General features: G+C 37.6%; 1 protein-coding gene across 1 annotated transcript; it reads right to left on the reverse strand.

Annotated features, from left to right (window-relative positions):
* Positions 1–1,657: 1,657 nt before the first annotated feature.
* Positions 1,658–16,200, reverse strand: LOC307119607 (uncharacterized protein). Its single transcript, XM_079805970.1, has 13 exons — positions 15,993–16,200; positions 15,352–15,551; positions 10,620–10,757; positions 10,341–10,455; positions 8,929–9,109; positions 6,517–6,658; positions 5,409–5,564; positions 5,261–5,316; positions 3,871–4,046; positions 2,928–3,328; positions 2,706–2,802; positions 2,443–2,623; positions 1,658–2,354 (listed from the first exon to the last, which is right to left on the reverse strand). Exons 1-13 carry the CDS (start codon positions 16,113–16,115, stop codon positions 2,191–2,193), a joined length of 2,130 nt encoding a protein of 709 aa, XP_079662096.1. The 5' UTR covers positions 16,116–16,200; the 3' UTR covers positions 1,658–2,190.
* Positions 16,201–20,465: the final 4,265 nt, after the last annotated feature.

Genomic DNA, 20,465 nt, shown 5'->3' on the forward strand with positions numbered 1-20,465 from the left:
TGCCGCCTCTGCGTGCGATGTGAATGCTCTAATCTGTTAACATGGGCGCCGAAAAAAATATTCGCTGCTTACGCCCTGCTAACACCCTGCTAACGCGCCTGCCACACTAAAATCAAGCACGAGAATTGACGAGTCCCTAGTGTCAACGTTACTGTGTGTGTTGCACTGAATATTTTTATTGCTGGGTGGGTGCCTGGGTGGTGGTTGTTTTTACAATAGTGTGACTGTAATTACGGATTAATATTTGCACAGGAGTTCATGAAGTGCCCTGTCTTAGAGCTTTTTACTGTGTGTAAAAAAAAAAAACACTTATGTTCACTGCTGGAAAAAGTTGGCTTTGTTGGTTATTATTGCTCTATATAATTTCAAATGGTTCTAAAGCAGAGAGAAGAGAAACATTTCTCATTCAAAGCACTGAAAGCAGTGATTTATGTTTTCTTTTTCAGGTTTGAAAATGCCATATCCAATACCCTGTACCATTCAATTTTATTTTATTTAATGACATTTATGTCAAAGATACAGGAGAGTGATAATACACACATAGCAGCCAATACAATCTGTTGTTCAATATCTGACAGCTTGTATTGCCTCATGACTGATTAAAAATTTGCCTTGTTGTGTGCAGTAGAATTGTGATGCATCGCAATGCATCGTAGAATCGAATTGAATCGAATCGTTACCTGGTGAATCGTAATCGAATCGAATTGTGAGGGCAGTGCCAATGCACACCCCTATTATTTAGGTTGCTGAATGAAACCACGTAAGTGAAGAGAGCAGTGGTGGCTTGTCAATAGCCATCAAAATTCCAGAAATATACATGTATACAAAAATGATATAAAAATAAAATAGTTTACTCATACGACGTGCCAGCTGTTAGTAAGAGCCTCAGCATTTAATAAAAACTGGCTTTAATCGGTTAACTATTTTATAAGTTCTTCAATATGTTTCATGCGGTTTCATGGGCGAGGGATGCCGAACAAATGGATGTCTATCTGAGTTCATCTTGTTAAGATGATCAACAACGGGGGTAAGAGACCTCAAATATCTAAATGAAAAATGTAAACGTCATGACACTACTGAGATGACTGACTTTAATCAGAGAGTCATTGAGTAATTTGCTGGCCAGAAAGAAAGGAGAGCAACATTTATGTTCAAGTAGTCAACATGCTAGTCTGTTGTTGCTGTTTTCTTTTGTTATTCCTTTCCTCATTCAATTATATGTGGGAAAAGAATGTGTAAAAAGATAAAAGTGAAGACACGGTTTTCTCTTTAATGCTTGAATTTATTCAACACGCATCTTGGTACTGCTTTGTATTTATTTGAACCCCCCCCCCCCCCCCCACCGCTGGGATAAAAAACACCCCCCACCCCCCCGCCACTGGACGACCAAACTCATAACAGTCAGCATTATTAGCAGGGAAGGATGCCGTAAAAGCAAATATGTCTGTATATTAGGTGGATTATTATTTTCGAGAATTGCGTGATTAAACTAGCAGAATTAGAAAGATGTGAGATCACGTCGGGGTCACCAAAATCATCAGGGCCAGACCTTGTTTGAGCTTATTTAGACGAATAACTGGGACACAAATGAGACAAAGTATATCTGACCCCATGAAATTGTTGTTGATATAATTCTTTTAATTTTTTTATTTTCTTTGAATCCAGAGGAAAATACAAGCTTTTTAATCAAACATCACATCGAGAATCATAAACCAGAAGTTTAATTGAAAGAAAGCAACAGAATCCCAGGTTTAGAGTTACATTTAGTCAGAATTAACATGGATTAGTGAATAGACAAAAGAAACAGTACTTCTAACAGACAAAAGCGAGTCAAATTTACTTTATTCTTTATATATCCTAAAACCAGGATGTTACCATGTAAAAATGTAAAATGTAAACAAGCTTACATACTATTCAGTGTTTAAAAGAAGAAGAAAAAGGGTTAAAAAGAGAAAAGTACTGGGCAAAGGCAATCATGCTCCTAATCTGCTATTTATTGTTCTAAACTATTAATTTACTTGTGTAAACCACATGTGCTTTACTTTTGAACAGAACCTGAAACACACAGTATCATATATTAATCATTTCTTACACACAAACCCGTCTGTCAGAAAGTAATGCAGAAGTAATGGTTTTGGAATTATATTTTCCATTAACATGATCAGGATTCATAAACAGAAAATTGGAAACTTATTTATTATGTTTAAAAGTTCTTGACATCAGATACATGCGGTCAGTTGCTCTTGGTTTTTTGCTGTTGTACACCCACAATCCCACCAGCACCACAATGGAGACGATAAAGAGTCCTGCGAAGACTGCGGTGCCTACACTGATATGAAGAGGACCACCATTTTCTGATGCCAAAGAAAGTAAAATGAGGTTATATTAAAGATCATAATGCAGAATCAGTTGGACTCATTATTTTTTAAGACTTTACTATACCTGCTGCAGAATGCTGAATTTGTTTTGCCACTCTAAATGGACCCTGTGTGATGTAATGACTGGCAGTTTCTTTGCTCACATCTCGTTTGCGTTTGCGTGCAGGTTCTCTGAGGCAGCCTTGGGCGCATCTGGAGTTTGAACTTCCTTCCGCACACAGAATTACAGAGCAGGTAATGTACACCTGTCAACAGAATTTGAGTGCATTGTAGTTAAATGTTCCTGCTCAACAGAATTCACAACATAACTATGTGATTCGGTGATACCTCATTGTAGCTGCCTGTGAACTTGAATGCTTGGATCCCAAAGTCATACATTCTTGCATCACTTTGATAAACCTCAACTGTGCCATCCATAATACACCTGTAAGAACACAATGATCACATGACCTCTGAAGAATTATACAGAGCAGTTTTCAGTTGAAATGTGGAACAGATATAGAAGAGAGGTTTTACCACACTTTAGTATAAGGTTTTTAGCAGTCTCACCCTTCTTTGATGATGTCATAAAAGAGGGCACTGTATGGGTTGTTATCTGGGGTGGCCCTGCAAGACTCCACAAAGAGCTGGACCTCAGGGAGAGCAGAATGGGCTGCAATGCCGATGTAGAGCACATCCAGCAAGTTTATCTCCAGCGGATACAGACTGGGATCCACTGGACTGCTGAAGTTATTGTCAGTAAAAATGTCAAACGAGTAACTAAAAGTGCCAAAGCTGGATTCAGTGAAGATGAAGTCTGACTTCTTGCTGATGTAGTGGTTTGAAACACTGGCTACTTTGGGGTACTGGCAGGAGAAGCCAATTTTAACTTGACTGCGTCTGGTGATTACTTCATTAGGGTTCTCAAAAGAATTGATCTCGTTTTTGAAGACCATGAAGTCTCCTAAGTCCTGATTGGTGATGAAGATTAGGCAGAAATAAAAAACAGAGTTAAAATTGACTTTATGTCTAACAGGGTTTTTCAAGGAAATATTAGGACAAAACTTTCTTTAAAAAAATTAATGGAACGTTATTATAACATTATTCATATTTGATACACATTCTCATAATGTTGAGAGAAAACGTTCTTAAAACAATGTTCCTTATAATATTTGATGAATGTTTTTGTAATGTTAGAAGAAAACATTGTGGCAATGTTCATGGAACATTGGATCCATCCAATGTGAATATAAAATGTTCTTAGAACAAAATTCTTGGAATATTGTATATATTATATATAACTGATTAACACAATCTTGGGAGAAAACATTTTTTGACCATTATTCTCAGAAAGTCCTTTAATCATTAGAAGGATCAGCTAAAAGGGAACATTTTCAATAACATTCTTCAGTAATAATAACAGAACGTTCTCAAAACAATAGAATGTAATGTTCCGCTAACGTTCACATAACCAAGAAGAGGTGTTGGAGAACATAGACAACAGTATTTCTACCTCCATCGTGGTACCACAGGTGTCGAGGGACACCTTGCCCAGGATATGGGTGTCATTGGAAGTAAGAGAGCAGGTGGGGTCTCTCAGTTGGAGCCAGCCTTGATCAATCCCCTTCATGGAGGCTTTGCTTACTGCAATGCTGATACTGTTATCCTCACAGAAGACCTCTGCTTCACCTTGAGGGATATGATACATTTATTAATTGATCTAAATAAAAAAATGACAACAACAAAAATGGCAAGATATTATCAATGCACTTACAATGTGAGAAGCAAAATGTGAAAAGAATGCCCCTATTATGCTATTTTAAAGGTTCCTAATTTTGTTTTGGAGTCTCCAACAACAGGTTTACATGCATCGAAAGTCAAAAAACACTTTTATTTTCTCATAATATACATTGCACATCACCACAATGTTAAATGATTCTCAAACGACTCGTCGGATGATTCAGTCTTTCTTCCTAAAGCTCAGCGATTGTACACACTGTAAAGACAGAACTAGAAGAACTAGAAGAACTAGTTATTCAACCCGAGCCTCCATCGCAAGGACGACTTGAACAGGACGTTTCTCAGTGATACGCTACTCATCTTGAAGTAGAAAATATTTACCTCAATAATTATTCATACTTAAAGGTTATGATTCTGAGGAGCAAGCGGGTCCAAATAAACTGGTACTGACCTATCTTTCAAGAGCAAGCGTTTTATGAATTTCGCTTTGAACTCCTGCGAGATGTAAAAAGCAGTCGTCAGTAAAATTACGTTTGCGGGTCAAGTTCTTTGCGGGTGGACAACGTACAACGTAGGCGGGCATTATGCAAATGTATTATCTAGTGATGTAGAACGGTAACGCAGTGGGATTCAAATCACAGACGACTCATTTAGGCGGTTCAGGGTTTCTTTTGGGAGACAATAACTATTCATGCACTTTTTACTTTACAACTTTGTAGAACGTTTACATTCACAATAACAGTTATTTTACACACTCTTTGAAAAGGGAATACTCAAAAAACCATAAGAGGGGCACTTTAAATCCAAGTTATAGTATCGGGATCTGTTAGTATCGGGATCTATAGTATTCTGCTGTTGCATGAATAGACATACTGGGCAGGTGGAGGGTTTCAGAGGAACTCTGATAGCACACAGCAGGACTAGCCTATGGCAAAGACTGAACCTTGAGCAAGCAAGCAATCTCATTGGTTGCAGGATCAGCAGAGGCCAATCAGCTTGTGCCATGTAAATTATGTGATTACAAGCAGATTGCATGTAAAGGATATATCAACATGATTGAACTAGATATTTCACACTACAAAAACAATGACAGAAACTGTGAAAATGAACAATTGTTTACAGAATCTTTCATGCATTAAGACATTTAAGAAATCTTTTTTTACCTGAGAGAACCCTTGATTTTGTCACAATGATAACAATGCACCTCATCTCTGACTGACTAATTATGGAGAGAAAGACAAATGACAGGTAATTGAAAAAATCATATCCATTCTAAATTGCTAGTGAGCTTAAGAACAGACCTCGTTTTACCTCTGAAGTGTCTCTGCAGCGAAACACACGGGCACATGGTGATGCAGGTCCGATTCCTGTGGTGTCCATGTCAGCATTGCCTCTGTAACCCCTTGACTTGCATTCCTCAGGCTCTTTGACATATTCCATGGACCACTGACCTGGAATGCCAAGATACTAGACAAGAGTGATCGAAAGATTAGATAACATTTACTAAAGTAACTGGTACATGCAAAACCTGTTGGTTGGTTTATCTAGAGATACTAAGCATTTCACCAAGGTCACGTCACACACATCTGACCAGGCCCGGTTCCAGAAACAAATCACTGAGGGTGCTTCTGAAGTTAGGGAGGATGCTCTAATAAAGATTTACAAGTTATTCCTTTTACAAGTAGTTGCAACATTGCACAATTATTTTAATGTGATTTTCCTACATCGCTTACTGCACATCTAGGCCAATGTATTTTTGGTAACACTTTAGTTTAGGGACCAATTCTCACTATTAACTAGTTGCTTATTAGTATCCATACTATTAGGATATTGGCTGTTTATTAGTACTTATAAAGCACATACTATTGCCTTATTTACTACATTCCATAAACCTACCCAACACCTAAATTTAACAACTACCTTACTAACTACTATTAATAAGCAGTAATTCGAAGTTTATTGAGGCAAAATGTCCCATCCATTGTTATGGTTATCACTAAGTCAATAATTGCAATTTCAAGAGTGAATCCTGCATTTAAATGTGTATGTGGCCGTTGGTCCTCTTAGCAGCATGAAAAACAAAACTTTTATGCGAATAGAAATAGAAATCCGTCACTCACTTCAGTTCTGCTGCACTCTTGCAAAAATGTCTGTGATAATCAATAAAGCTGTCTACACCACACAGTCAATATCTTATTTATATCGTGTGTACACATTGTTTGTTATAGAATTCGCAAGTGTGCAAAACTCTACACTGAACCTCTGATTGCCCATTGTGTTTAAGAGATATGCATGTGATTGGCTGCATTTCTCAGCTCTGCAAAAACATATTGTAAATAGAAACCTTCAATGTTCTCCAGAGCGCAAACACAAATAAGCACTGGAGTGTTTACCAATACATAAAGTGCATATTTCAAACCTGTTGTCCAAGTTTTGGGCTCGGAGGGTGATAACGTGAACACGTCCAACAGCTGCATGTTGTACATCTCCATGTAAGGGAGTTGGCGTCAGTAAACTTGGCCTGTTCACCCCTGGTACACAACTATGGACTGGTGATAGAACTACAAAACAGTGGAAACAGGGTAGAATGATTTAAATGCTAAGAACGGCAGTGAGTTGGAGCTACACAATACATGAAAACTACAGCTAAAGCCTTAAGGTCTGTACATACCGGGACGAATATCGTGCACGCTTATCGCCAGCGTTTTTCGCGACGTTTTCGGCGTGTCTTGAGTGTTCACACCCAATCGATTTTCACTGGTGATTCGCCGAGTGAACGTGCAAATTCAGTAGATGGCGCTCCCGGTACACAAGGTGGTGCTGCGGCACTTTACGCTTCTGACATTGTCACACAGAAGAAGAAGAGAGACAGTATTTACGTGCTTGCCAAAACCATTCACACACTTTTTGCTAACTGGCAAGCAGCATTAGCAGCTCATCTTCTTCTTTGTCTACTTACAACTTCTTCGTCGAATCAATGTGTGCTCAGCAAGATCGTTTTGTGCTTGAGCGCCACCAAGTCGTGTTTTACTGTAACTTCGGCAGCTCCAGGCATGTGAACAAAAGCGCCAATCTCATTGGTCGGCCAGTTTTTAACGTGCCGCGTCAGAATAAAAAAACGAACCCAAGGCTTTTTTTAAGCCTCATTACGCTTTTACGCCTGCCATTTTGCGCGTCGGTGTGCACACTCACATTGGCGCCCTTTGTTTAGTCACAAGGTAAAACATCGCCGATAAACACACGTGAAAATCGTCCCGGTGTGAACAGGCCTTTAGTCATACAGGACTAGTCTTTGACAGCAAATAGCACTTTTTATTTCATCACATATGTTTCTAATAGAGTTTTTACAGCATTATTTATTTTTTTCCATTCAAATCTCCCATTGGGATTTAAAAAAGTGTGTTGCAACTGCGGATACAATTATTCATGAGATCATAACATGCATTACGAGGTGTATTACAAGGCATAAGTAATGCATTAAAAATACTTTTATAATAAATTATAAATATATACTGTATATTTCCTGCTAACCCTAACCCTGCCCATAACTTAAGCCTAAAATCAGAGGGAAATGATAGGTGAATAAGAATGGGGCAGAAGCACCTAACCCTTGCTTGACAGAAACTGTAAACTTGTCCAACAAATTTGATTGGTTGACTGGAATATTGTTTCAGGATCAACAAAGATATTGATCCAGGAACACATCACCCATTAAATGTAAACGAGAATAATTGATGCCGACGCCCTGTATGAATGCAGCATACAGATGTGCGCCAAAACTTTTGCGATATTTTCTAAATGCCGATAAAAAAACTATTGCTAAATGACAGCGTTTCCATTAACCGATGTTATACGACTAAAACCTATTTTTTTCCTCTCGTGATAAGTCATTGCAAAAATTATGCCACGTATGTTGGTAGGTTTATGTATATCCCAGCCACCGCATAGCCATTATTTTTAATGGAAGGAGAGGTGTGTTATTCAAGCATTAATGGTAAGGAAAGTCCCTTATACTTGAACGGCCACGTGTTTGTGGGTGTTTCTCCTTCATATCTGCTTCAAGGTCTTGATAAATTGTGGCATTTCTTTGTTTAGAATCCAGTATTCCTGTATTTCTATTGTCTTTTATGAGTTTAATAAAGAACTCTATCTTGTCTTCTTGTCTTCGTTTTGTTTATTTTCATTTATTAAGCACTTTTACACAACTGGCCATTGAACAAAGTGCTGTACAATACCTAAAAAAACACATAAAGACAATCACAACCATTAAAACACAACACTAAAACCACAGTTAAAACAACAGCTAAATAAACCCCTCAGTTTTAATACACAAACAACTTCTATACCCCATTGAATGCTAATGCGAGATGGTATTCCTTAAGCTTGTGTTTAAAAACACTTAATGTGGGTGGCGATCTGAGAGGAAAGGTTAAATCATTCCAAAGTTTTGGAGCTATCGCTACAAAAGCTCGATCTCCACTTCTCTGTTTGGTTCTAGGAATCGTCAAGACCTTAAAGACCGTTTTGGTTCATATTTCTCAATAAAGTTCACCAAACATACTGCGCCATCTTTAAAGAATGTGAATGCGAAAAAGAATGTTTCCATTGCATTTTTGCTGGAAATTTCCTTTTTCGAAAAAACCATCTCATGCGCGGGTAAAAACTTTTTTGCAATATATTGGAGTTTTGGCAAAATTGATGCGTTTCCATTGGGCGTTCGCAATTTGAAGGATAATGGAAACGCTGCTACTGTCTGGCCTTCGAAATATGATGGGATGGAATTAAAAAAAGGTTGAGAACGACTAATACATGATACATGATTCTCACTCACTTTCAACTCCAAACTGCAGAGGCACTTGACTGAGAGCAGTCTGATTATAAGGATTTCTGACAGAGGAGATCCCATTCCCACTCGTCAAAGTGATGTTTGATACAGGATAGTCCTCCAGCGTGAGCTCAAACACATGCAGTCCCAGGTCCAATGTACCATTACTGCTCAGAGTGCACGAGTCCTAGACAAACAAAATAATATCACGGTTTGTGCTCTGAAAAAATGTAACATTTAAATTGTCATTTAAAAATGTCAAAAGTTTTAAAATGTGAAGAACATTGGAAATATGATTTGAGCAAGTCAGGCTTTAATCATTTCTTAATTGAATATAAATATGATTATAGGCCTATCTATTTCTGATAATTCCAGGTTGCTATGGTCGCGCAGGTTGTTTACACATTTAACTCGTGGCCATGAGAAATAGATGCCGTTCCCTCAACTTAGGATCTCGAGGCCACAGCTTTACATCACGTTACCACAAGTTAATATGTCATGGTCATGGCCCTTGTAATGAATACTTTTCGAGTCAATTTAACCGGAATGTTTCTCTTTTTACCCTCATTCTACTTTTGTTTGTTTTTTGGCTTCAAATTTCAGCTTCCTTAACTTCTTGTATTTCACCAGCTTAGAACTTTCTTTTTCACTCTGATGTCTCGGAAAATAAAGAGCTACATGATGTCTTAAACTTTGTTGGTATGATGGGTAAATACAAAGCAAGATACCTTAAATTCAAACCTAACTGCAAAGTATGCGCTTATGTTTTAGTTATTATTGTCTTCCCTTTAAAAAAAACCTCCTCCACTAAAAAAGCTTTGAAAACATTCCATATTATGGAACAATTTATATGTAAATTGTAATTGTTTTTTATTTTATGTTCTTCTCTGTATCCCCACATGTTCGTGTTCATTGTTCTGTATTATCTCTTTTTCTGTACTGAATTATAATTATGCAATTTAAAAAAAGTTGTTCTGAATCCCATCCAGATGTAGGGCCAGATTTACTAGGCAATTTAGCGTGAGCGCAATCCAATAAAAGCGTCGATGGGAGTGGAAGTTCAGCGTGTGATCTACTGACTACACGAATATTAAAGAACACAGATGCAGCCGGATCATTTCCATAATGACCAACACAATCTACCAAGAGCAGTGCAAATTAGTGTCTGGTATATAACAATTATTACAATATTACAAATACAATATTAATTGACTTGCGCAAAACTTAGTAAATCACCTTGATTCATTTAAATTTTGCATCTGAAATTTAATATACTGTACTTGTCAGTATTGAATGAAATTGTAATATTTTTACATTCAACATTTCTGTCGTCCACAGTACTGAAATCAGCTAAGTGCATTTGCCGGTTTAATCTGTATCTGAACTTTTTATGGGAGTGTATCATTAAAAACTGTTACCTCGTCGAGATTTATGTGTGAGTGTTGATGGCAAGATGGACACTTGCATCTCACATCATCTCCATCTGGGTCATGGGCCAGCAGGTGAAGAAGCTCAAAACAGTTCTGAGGAACCCTGAGGAAAGACCATATCAAAGACGCAACTATTTTCTTGATAGTTGAAGTGACAGTGGTGAAATATATTGTACAGTTTGGCGGTCACAAACATATTTGATCTTCACTATTCCAGAAAGCTGTAGGAAAAGTCTATGGATAAATAGTCATTTTAAAAGCACAAACCTTATGCTTGGTATTGTTGCTGAAACAGGGGACTTGTTTGCAGTCCGAGTGTCTGAACGTTGTCTTGTGTCAACAAGACTATGAAGAGTCCATTCACGGTCATTATGAACATTATTTCTCCAGCAGCAACCAGAGTCACTGAAAGAGAGTTTTAATATATATACATCTTGATTATGTCAGATTATTTTGATAGAAAGGTGTGCAATGGATTACAATCAACCAATCAGCTGTTAAATTTAAGTACACAATTAGATAATACCAATTTAGGTCAACCGATGACCAAGCAATACTTAATTTTGTTCAGTCTGTGGTGTTAAAGGTCGCATTAGCAATTAAAGAAAAAACACTGAAGCAAAACATGGTCAGGTCAAAGTATCAATTTTACTGGTAGTCACTGTATGAAGAATTTTTGGGTATAATTTGTCACAGTTTACTTTATTTTGCTATCCTCACTTACATAAATTAACTATAGTGTCCTGCTAGTAAAAACATTATTGTGGCAAGAAGCGAGGCCGAGGGACTGTGAGAGTGGGACGAGGCCGGTCGTGAGTGATAATGAGCGGCAGCTGCGTGCTGGACCGGTCTCGTGTCTCACGGAGGAGCTCGGTCGCATAAAAGGAGGAGCGACGACAGTGAAGGATGAGAGAGGACCAGGCCTGGACTTTATGTTGTATTTTGTTCATGTTTTGTGATGTGTGTGTGTGGCAGTCGTGTGACTGACCTCTAGTGCATTTTGAGGAGTAAGCCCTATGCCCTAAAGTGGATGAACAACAGGGAATAACGCTTTGGAAGAAATTGCCACGCTACCAAATAATCTGAAAGTGATATTAGCCTCTCGAGACTGACTTATACATATACCCGGTGCCCTGTAACGGCTCGCCAGCAGGGGACAACCCAACATACTTCTCCAATACCCTCCTCAGAAGGAGTGTGCCTCCCAGTTCCGCAACATTCCCAGGCAGAGACTAGGCCAAAAACTCACTGGAAACCACCCCAAAACACCAATGGTGTTCCAACCGGCCTCCCAAGGGCACAGAAGAGATGTGGGTACACAAAGATTTTCATTATAATGTTAATGTACAATTTACTGAGAAATGTCTTTGTTCATGCATGGATTTTTTGCTACAATATGTAACATTTTTGCAGTAAAATATCCAAAAACAACTAGGCCAGTGTTATATATTTTGTTCAGTTGAGTACTTACAATATCCCAAATGTTTCCAACTATTTGTAAATGGTGAGAAATAGCTATTTTAACTGAGGAACTGGGACGTGTGAGGGAGTCGCCTGTCAAACGCGTCATATCTGCGTTCCCCTCGGTTTCCGGTTTTATTCTGCAGAAAAGCTTTACTCTCACTGCAGTGTGAACAAGTGTCATAGCAGCCGCCGAGAGAAACGCACAGAGTAACATCATCACATCATCAACACACTCAGATGTGTCTAATATGATCAACAGAGCTGCGTTACCTCACACTCATGAGCGGAGGAGCGACTGTGTCATAATAAAAGTCCCGCTGCTCGCGAGGCATGTGTTGCGTTCTTCTTATTAACAATTGCTCCAGCGGTTCCTTAGCTCCACAACACTCGGTCCTGCTCTGCTTCACTACAATGACGTTAATAATCACATCCATCAACATGATTTCTGCTCGAGTCCTATTCCGATTCTTTTCCACCGGCTGTGAGCTGAAGACCACATGTCCCAAGATTCTGCACTCAAACTTGGTGTCATCAAACTACGCCTTTGTTTTCAATAGGCGACCTCTAGCAGACGGAAAAGTTACATAGTGCACCTTTAAGAGATAATTTCTGTCTAATTTATTAACATTTTCTAATGCACTACTTAACCTGGATTCCCACTAGATTGGAAAAGTAATTTGGTGTGTTCATCAAATTCATGTGTGGTGCTACAATTACGGTATAGTTTGCAAAGTTGATTAATCGGTAAACTCCATTTGAGAGGGACTGGATGATAGCCATCTATTCCTAATATCGTGTTTTAATCTGTACGTTTTCGATACACTGTTATTCATAATAAACTTTCTGTCTTAGTCACCTTTACATCCAAAAAATTAATTTTATCACAACTTTCGTCCATTCTAAACCCAATTGAAGGAATTCTCGACTTGAAAAATGACACAAATGTATCTCTTTTGGAACCTGACCATACCAGAAAACAATCGTCAATATACAGTATATCTTCCAAACCTTAATATGTGTATTAAAAGGATTGCCTTTACAGATAAAATCTCGTAAAAATTTACCCATGAATAAATGTCCGTAACTTTGTGCTATCGGAGTACCCATCGCCGTAAATTGAGTCTTTCTCAAACAATTTTTTTTTGTTAAGATCCACAATATTAAGGTCCACAATACATTGTTATCGGTACTCTGGTGTCATAATCTTGAGGAATGTTTGACATCAAGTGTAACCATCCAATCCACCATGTTTACACAAGGAATCAGTTTTCATTTATTCAAATAAATCTGTGGTATTTTTTAAATAAGATAGTAATTTCATTACTATCTGTTGAATCTGAAAGTCGAGGAAATTAGATATGGCTTCTGTGGCCGCATCGTTTCCTGAGACTATTGGAGGATCCTCTAATGATTTATGTATTTTAGGTAAAGCATATAAAACTGGAATTATGTTTTGTATAAATGTAATTGTTTTATGTAATTTTTGGTGGATATGGTTATATCTGGAAAGATTATATTGCATATGGTTAATTGGTGATGAACGACACTTAATTGTAAGTTGATTTTAGATAGCAAACATGTTAAATAACTGCCTGCTCGACCAAATGGTTGAACACATTTTGAGTCACTATATTTTATTGAGAGGACTACCTAACTTAACTCAAGCTGATTGAGCCATCTCTACCATCTGGTTGAGATATGTTATGCCAAAAAAAAAAAACACTAGATGTCACCGTGTCAATCAATAGGACATCACAACAGGAAATCACAACACTTCGTCTACCATGGATGTCAGAATGTTTTTTAAAAATCACTCCTGCCATGTGAACTGTTTTTGGTGAAATTTTGCAAGGTAAGCATTTTTTTTTTACATATTACACTGTAAGAGCCTAACTTTACAAAATTATGTTGTGAAATATCCATGAAATATCTTTAGTATGTGTGTAATAATTTTTCAAAAACGTGCTCAACCAAATGGTTGTCACATTATGGTAAACGTAGAAAAGCTAAGCTAATGTTTTCAGATCATCCATTTCTGCAGTCAGAATGGACTATTTGCAGAGAAGTATAAACTTCTGATCATTTCATAGCTATGAATATGACACAGCTATTGTTATTTCTTCATGAATATAGATTTGGTCGGCATTACTGGGAACGCCCACAAAAACGTCATATCCGTTTATGCCGTGGGGGAAAACTATCCATTCGAATGAACGCATGTAGACCATGTAAGATGCTTTATCTTTGTAGTGATTACAAAGTAAGATAGTTCACCCAAAAATGAAAATTCTGTCATTAATTACTTACCCTCATGTCGTTCGACACCCGTAAGACCTCAGTTCGTCTTTGGAACACAAATGAAGATATTTTAGTTGAAATCCGAGGGCTCAGAAAGGCCTCCATTGGCACAATGCAATTTACACTCTCAAGACCCATAAAAGGTACTAAAGACGTCGTTACAAAGTCCATCTCACTACAGTGGTTCTACAATAACTTTATGAATCGGCGAGAATAGTTTTTGTGTGCAAAAAAACCTAAATAACGACTTACATAGTGATGACGATTTCAAAACACAGCATCATGCAGCTTCGAAGCGTTATGAATCAGTGAGTCGAATGAGCAGTTTGGATCGCCAAAGTCACGTGATTTCAGCAGTTTGGCGGTTTGACACACGATCCGAATCATGATTTGACTCACTGATTCATAACGCTTCGAAGCTTCATGATGCCGTGTTTTGAAATCGGTCATCACAATATAAGTCGTTATTTAGGTTTTTTTTGCACACAAAAAATATTCTCGCTGATTCATAAAGTTATTGTAGAACCACTGTAGTGAGATGGACTTTGTAACGACGTCTTTAGTGCCTTTTATGGGTCTTGAGAGTGTAAAGTGCATTGTGCCAATGGAGGCCTTTCTGAGCCCTCGGATTTCAACTAAAATATCTTCATTTGTGTTCTGAAGATGAACGGAGGTCTTACGGGTGTCGAACGACATGAGGGTGAGTAATTAATGACAGAATTTTCATTTTTGGGTGAACTAACCCTTTAAGGGAAGGACTTGGCTCATGTTTGTGCTTCAATACATGCTGATATAGTCACTTGAATGACATTTTCTCTTCAGAATACATGCACTGACATGTCAACTCCAAATTTTCTTTGTAAAATGTAAATGCTGAACTAATTTGTGCATGGCTGTACTAACAAGAAAAACAAATAAATAAATGCATGCAAGACAACAGAAACCTGACGGATTTCTAAACTTTATTTAAACCAGTGTCATTGATGCCAAACAGCTTATCAACAACTGCACTTAAAGCAAGGAACACACCAAACCGACGCTGACCAACTAGTGGCGACGAAAGCAGACTGCGGAGAGCAGACTGCCAATCGGCAGAAGTGATTCTAAATAGGCTATACTGGGTTAACACCCCATGCATTTCCAGTGTGGGGGAATGGACTTTTCTCCGACTCCGCCCCCACGCCACGCCCCCAGCTATGACACGTCTATACTGAGATAATTATTCCATGGGTCTTACCTCAGAGTGAAGGGCTCGTCACCAGAGACATTGGTGGTCATGTGACGCTCGGACTGGCACCAGAGGATCTGACCCGACTGGTCCTGATCCGTCACCTCCGGCTCTGCGATTGTGAGAACGCCACAGTCTCCACTACCACAGACCCATCCGACTTGAGGATCACAGGGCTGTTTACCAGACTCTCTGTAGTAAAAGTGCATCTGCCAGGAACACATTCAACAGATATCTTTTTTTTTTTTTACTGCAAATAAGCCATGCAAGATATTTTAAAGTATGCTCTCAAAAACTGGACCCCATTGACTTTCACTTTATGGGAAAATAAAATATTTGTTACATATTATATTGTGTTTCACAGAAGAAAGAATCATACAGGTTTGGAATGAAATGAGTTCACAGTTATGTTTAACAAATAAAAATTGTCATTACAATAGCCTGTGTACAATAACTGTCATTGTCCCGGTAGCAAATAACATTTTTATTTAAGCTGCTTTAATTTCGGCAATAATCTGCTGAGTGTCTTCTTTTAAAAGAGACCAACCTTAGTCTAGTATAGCCATTTATATTCAAATCTATGCTCAAGTTAACAGACAGTCAGATTAAATATATATTAATTTGGTTTTAATTTATCAACCAGGACGTACCTCCACTGTTCCTCCTGGATATCTGTTTCCTGGCATGAAGGTCAAAGAGCCCCCATAGAAACTTACGGCTGACCCCACAGAAACAGCCAAGCTGATCAGCTGCAGTAGCGCAGCATGTGCCATCGTGTTTGATGAGATGACACTGAGAGTAATGCGGTAAACACACACGACTACATGGACATTCTCCTTTCCCTTCGATAGTTTGACTGGTTCTGCCAGCACATGAAGAATGTTTTTGATCTTTCTGATCACACTTGTTCGTTTCCTTGAAAACCAACATACACGGATATCAGCTTTCAGTAGTTGTTTCCTCATGTGTGTAAATTATACTGATTAAGATGGACAGCATGTTCAACATTCCTGCAGGGAATAATTCAAGTAAGGAAAACATAATTATATGATATTCCAGATAGGTGAGTGCTTCTCAATCGATGGTCATCATAACTGAAAAATGGATCACAGGTCCGATTTGATAAGCTAGCAACTAACCATATAATCAACCAATGCCAACTAAATGAACGAGATGCTTCCTGAAAGCTACGTCCAATCAAACTGTAACTCTTTTTGTTTTTTTTGTTTTTTGGGCACAAATTAATTTGTCACTTGGTAGAAGCAGCCAAATTAGATGCCAGCATGGACAGGTTATGCCATGTTCCTTCATTCTCAAAAATCATGACCAAAACTACATAAAGAAACCACACACACACCACCCCTAAACATACCCATCACACACACACAGACACTCACACACACACACACACACACACACACACACACACACACACTACCCCTAAACCTACCCATCTCACACACACACACACGCACGCACGCACGCACACACACACACACACACACACACACACACACACACACACACACACACACACACACACACACACACACACACACTATCCCTAAACCTACCCATAACAGGAAACATTCTGCATTTTTATATTTTTAATAAAACATTCTTTAGTATGTTTTTAAAGCTATTTTAACTATGAAGACAAATGAAATGTCCTCATATTTCATGTCTACATCATAATACCAGTGTGATACCCATGTCATTATACAAATTTGTGTCCTCATATATCACAAAAACAAACATACACACCCCCTAAAATATTCTCACTTATCACAGTCAAAAGTGACCGCCGTTGGCTGGAAAATACATCAAAGTTTTTTGGGGTATAATCTACAAATCATCCACAATGCAGAAAAGCACACAGCAATGAAGGTGTTAATTGAAAAAAAAAAAGCACAAAAAAAAAAAGATACATTAATTGTATTTTAAAAATTGTGGAAACAAAGAATGATTGCCTAATTATTAGTTAGTAGCACAAGTCGATTCCCTGAAAATACTAAATAAATAAAACAGTGCATTTTTAAATAGTTAAACTAAATATATTACATTGATTTTACTTTATTTAAATTTTTTTTGAAGTGGCCTCTTTTACCGGGATGAGTGTGAGTGTGGTGACAGAATGTGTATTTTTGGGTGAACTATCCCTTTACAGTTTTTTTCCAATTGCTAACACACTAAAATTACATGGACAGCACAATTATTTAAACTAACACACAGAGAGCAAAACCTCTTCTCAAGTCTTCAAAAGTCTAAACACATTTTCTGCTTTACACACATTTTGCAATTCAAAATGGCACTTTTTAAATGCACTGAACACGGTTCTTTGCATAAGACACAACAATCTGACATAAAGTCACATGTTTGCCATTTCAAAACACTGGCATTCAAAATGACACTACATGAGCTAATTGGCCAATACATGTGCCACCTGGCCAAACACCTCAATGGTTAATTGTTAACACTTCAATCAGGATGTAAGCACTATAAAAAGACCACAGGTGAGCACCTATTTTTTTTTACTGTAATATATTTTTTCTGAATTTTTTTTCAGTTTACTGTTTTTTGTGAGAATATTTGTGTTCAGTCCCATGCAAATATATCTGTTGTGCATATGTTGCACTGACTTGTTTACCGTAGTGAAAAATAAAAAAAATAAAATGTTTCAACAGTATGTGTGTGTATCTGCAAATATGCATGTGAACAATTTGATAAAAAATGTTGTATTATGGCAAAGCACAGGCTACTAAAGATGAGGGTGCTTTTCATTAAGCCCAACAGTAGCCACGTTTACATGCGCACTTTTAAATTATTCCGATTGAAAGATTCGGTGGACTGTTTACATGAGACGTTATCTAAACTGATCTGGTGTTTACATGTGCTGACTTTCAGTAGGAATCATTTTGTGACATGCGCACACAGTTTGTCTGCCGCCTCAGATTCGTTATGTATCGTGGATCAATAGTTCTTTGTTGGTAATTTTTATATTTATAAATTTTTCTGTGGGTGGACATGCAGTAGTTTAACCTAATTTATATCCTATACAATGGCTATTTCAACAGCTGTGAATGATGAATGCGGAATCAAAAATGAATTCAATTCATTTATTTTGAAAAACACAAAATTAACAATAAAATGCACTCAAATTATTAATAAAAACATAGGATATACGGTGAATGAAACATCATGAATGAAGCATTCAAGACGTGCTCAGCATCATTACTAGTAGGCCTATACTAAACATATATATTTCAGATGATTAAGGAAAGATACCATAATCACAAAGGTATAAATATTAACAAAAGTAATTAAAGTAGACTGTGGGTAATGTTACTTTACCAATTTGAAGCAGTTGTTGAATTTTTTTTTTTTATAGCTAACTAACTAACTAACTAACTAACGAGAAACAGAGAGCAGCTTGAATGTTCCCCGTTGAAATGGCAGCTCTCAACGGCCACCAGGACTTGTACAGTTTTATAAAAGCTATTTATTATTTGTCGTAAAGTGTAAGAATCACCTCAGAAAAATAAATTATTCTGTCAGGCGCAGTTGAAGCCTCGGACAAACGCTGTCAAGATGAGATGGTGTAGCCAGGCTATGTCTGTGTCATTATTCCAGCATCATGTTCATAACATGTTACGAAATAAAAAGTTTAATACCTCAGAAAAAGGAACTTTCCTCTCTTGTCAACATTAGCCTGGTGTGAGCGCTGTATATCACGTCACAGAAAGACGTGCACTCACAGTAATCGATCAGGTCGTTTACATGGTGGAATTTTTCGTTTGATCGGTTCATGAAAAGGTTTATCCCACCCCTCTCAAACCGATTACAATTTCATTCGGTTTGGCCATTTTTATTCCGATTGAGGTTTTTATGGAGTATTTTTATTCGGATTGGAGTTTTAAACCGATTACAGTGCTCCATGTAAACGCATTTACTAGTTAGACAAAAATCTGTTAATATGAATGAAGTGTGTGCCATTTCGTGCAAAAGTTTGATTTTGATAATGCTATGTGTAGTTTCGGTTGCAGTGCTTCATTTTGCAGGATATATGAGGTATTTTGCAGTTTGGGTGTGTGGTTTTGTGAATTGTGTTAAGTATTTTGATAAAACCAGACTAGTTTGAAAAATTGTGTGTTAGCAATTGGAAAAAACTGTAAACAGTGAGAGGGTAGAGCTGAAAGCCCACTAGATGGCGGCAGACCATTTACCACTCAACAAAACAATCCATGCTCCCCATGAGGGATGCTCATTATTACAGTTTTTCTCAATTGTTTACACACAAATTCTGGTACTTGAGACACAATGACCACAACATGTAACTCATTCACCAACCCCCTGAACCAATTCTGCTAAACTACAAGCACAGTTCCTGCTTTACACTCAAATTGCAGTTCTAAAACCCACTTTTTTCAAAACACTACACACAATTCTCTGCTTTTGGCACAATTTTCATGCAGAAAATATCTTGTTTTCACAAGGAACACACTGCCATTCAAAAATGCACACTGACTCATCACAAGGGCAAACACCTGTCACGCAGTTTTACAATTAGCAAACAGAGCTTTAGCATCAAAGGGCAACAGGTGAGCTCTTCTTTTGGAGCAGCATAGTTTTTTTTGTTTGTTTTTTTTACTGTAACTGTACACAGTAAATTCTTCTGTTGTTGCAGACCATTATATGTGCAACTTTGTGATGGTTGGGGTGTACACTGTGTACATTGTTTTTGTGGGAAAAATAAAATATATTTGTTACCGTGTATTTGTGTGTTCTGAGTATAAAAACAATATTCTCAAATATTTTACAACACACTTATGTATGTACTGTCTGTAAGTGTAACACTGAACCAAAAAAAATACCTAAGTCATTATGATGAATGGAGAAGAAGTGTTTTCCATTCATCATAGTGTTTTACAGTGAGCACATCAGTGTTCAACTGGTTCTTATAAATGTACATACATATGATGGTTTGTTTGTCATTTGAAAACAAAATCCCATTTTGAGAAGAAATAACATTGTTTTGAATGTAAAGTTTCATTTTGCAGGATAATTGAGGGGTTTTGCTCATTGTGTGTGTTTTTTTTGGATTTGTGTGCAGAGTTCTGAGAATA

The sequence above is a fragment of the Gobio gobio genome (assembly GCF_949357685.1).
Source record: "Gobio gobio genome assembly, chromosome: 23".
Classification (NCBI taxonomy): domain Eukaryota; kingdom Metazoa; phylum Chordata; class Actinopteri; order Cypriniformes; family Gobionidae; genus Gobio; species Gobio gobio.

What these genes read in the sequence shown, in the direction of transcription:
- LOC307119607 (XM_079805970.1), bottom strand. Translation starts at nt 16,115, where the DNA reads ATGGCACATGCTGCGCTACTGCAGCTGATCAGCTTGGCTGTTTCTGTG. An exon ending in ATCCAGGAGGAACAGTGGAG is followed by an intron (nt 15,552 to 15,992) that starts GTACGTCCTGGT and finishes TGTTCCTGGCAG; the next exon opens with ATGCACTTTTACTACAGAGA. An exon ending in CCTGTGGTACCACGATGGAG is followed by an intron (nt 3,329 to 3,870) that starts GTAGAAATACTG and finishes ATCACCAATCAG; the next exon opens with GACTTAGGAGACTTCATGGT.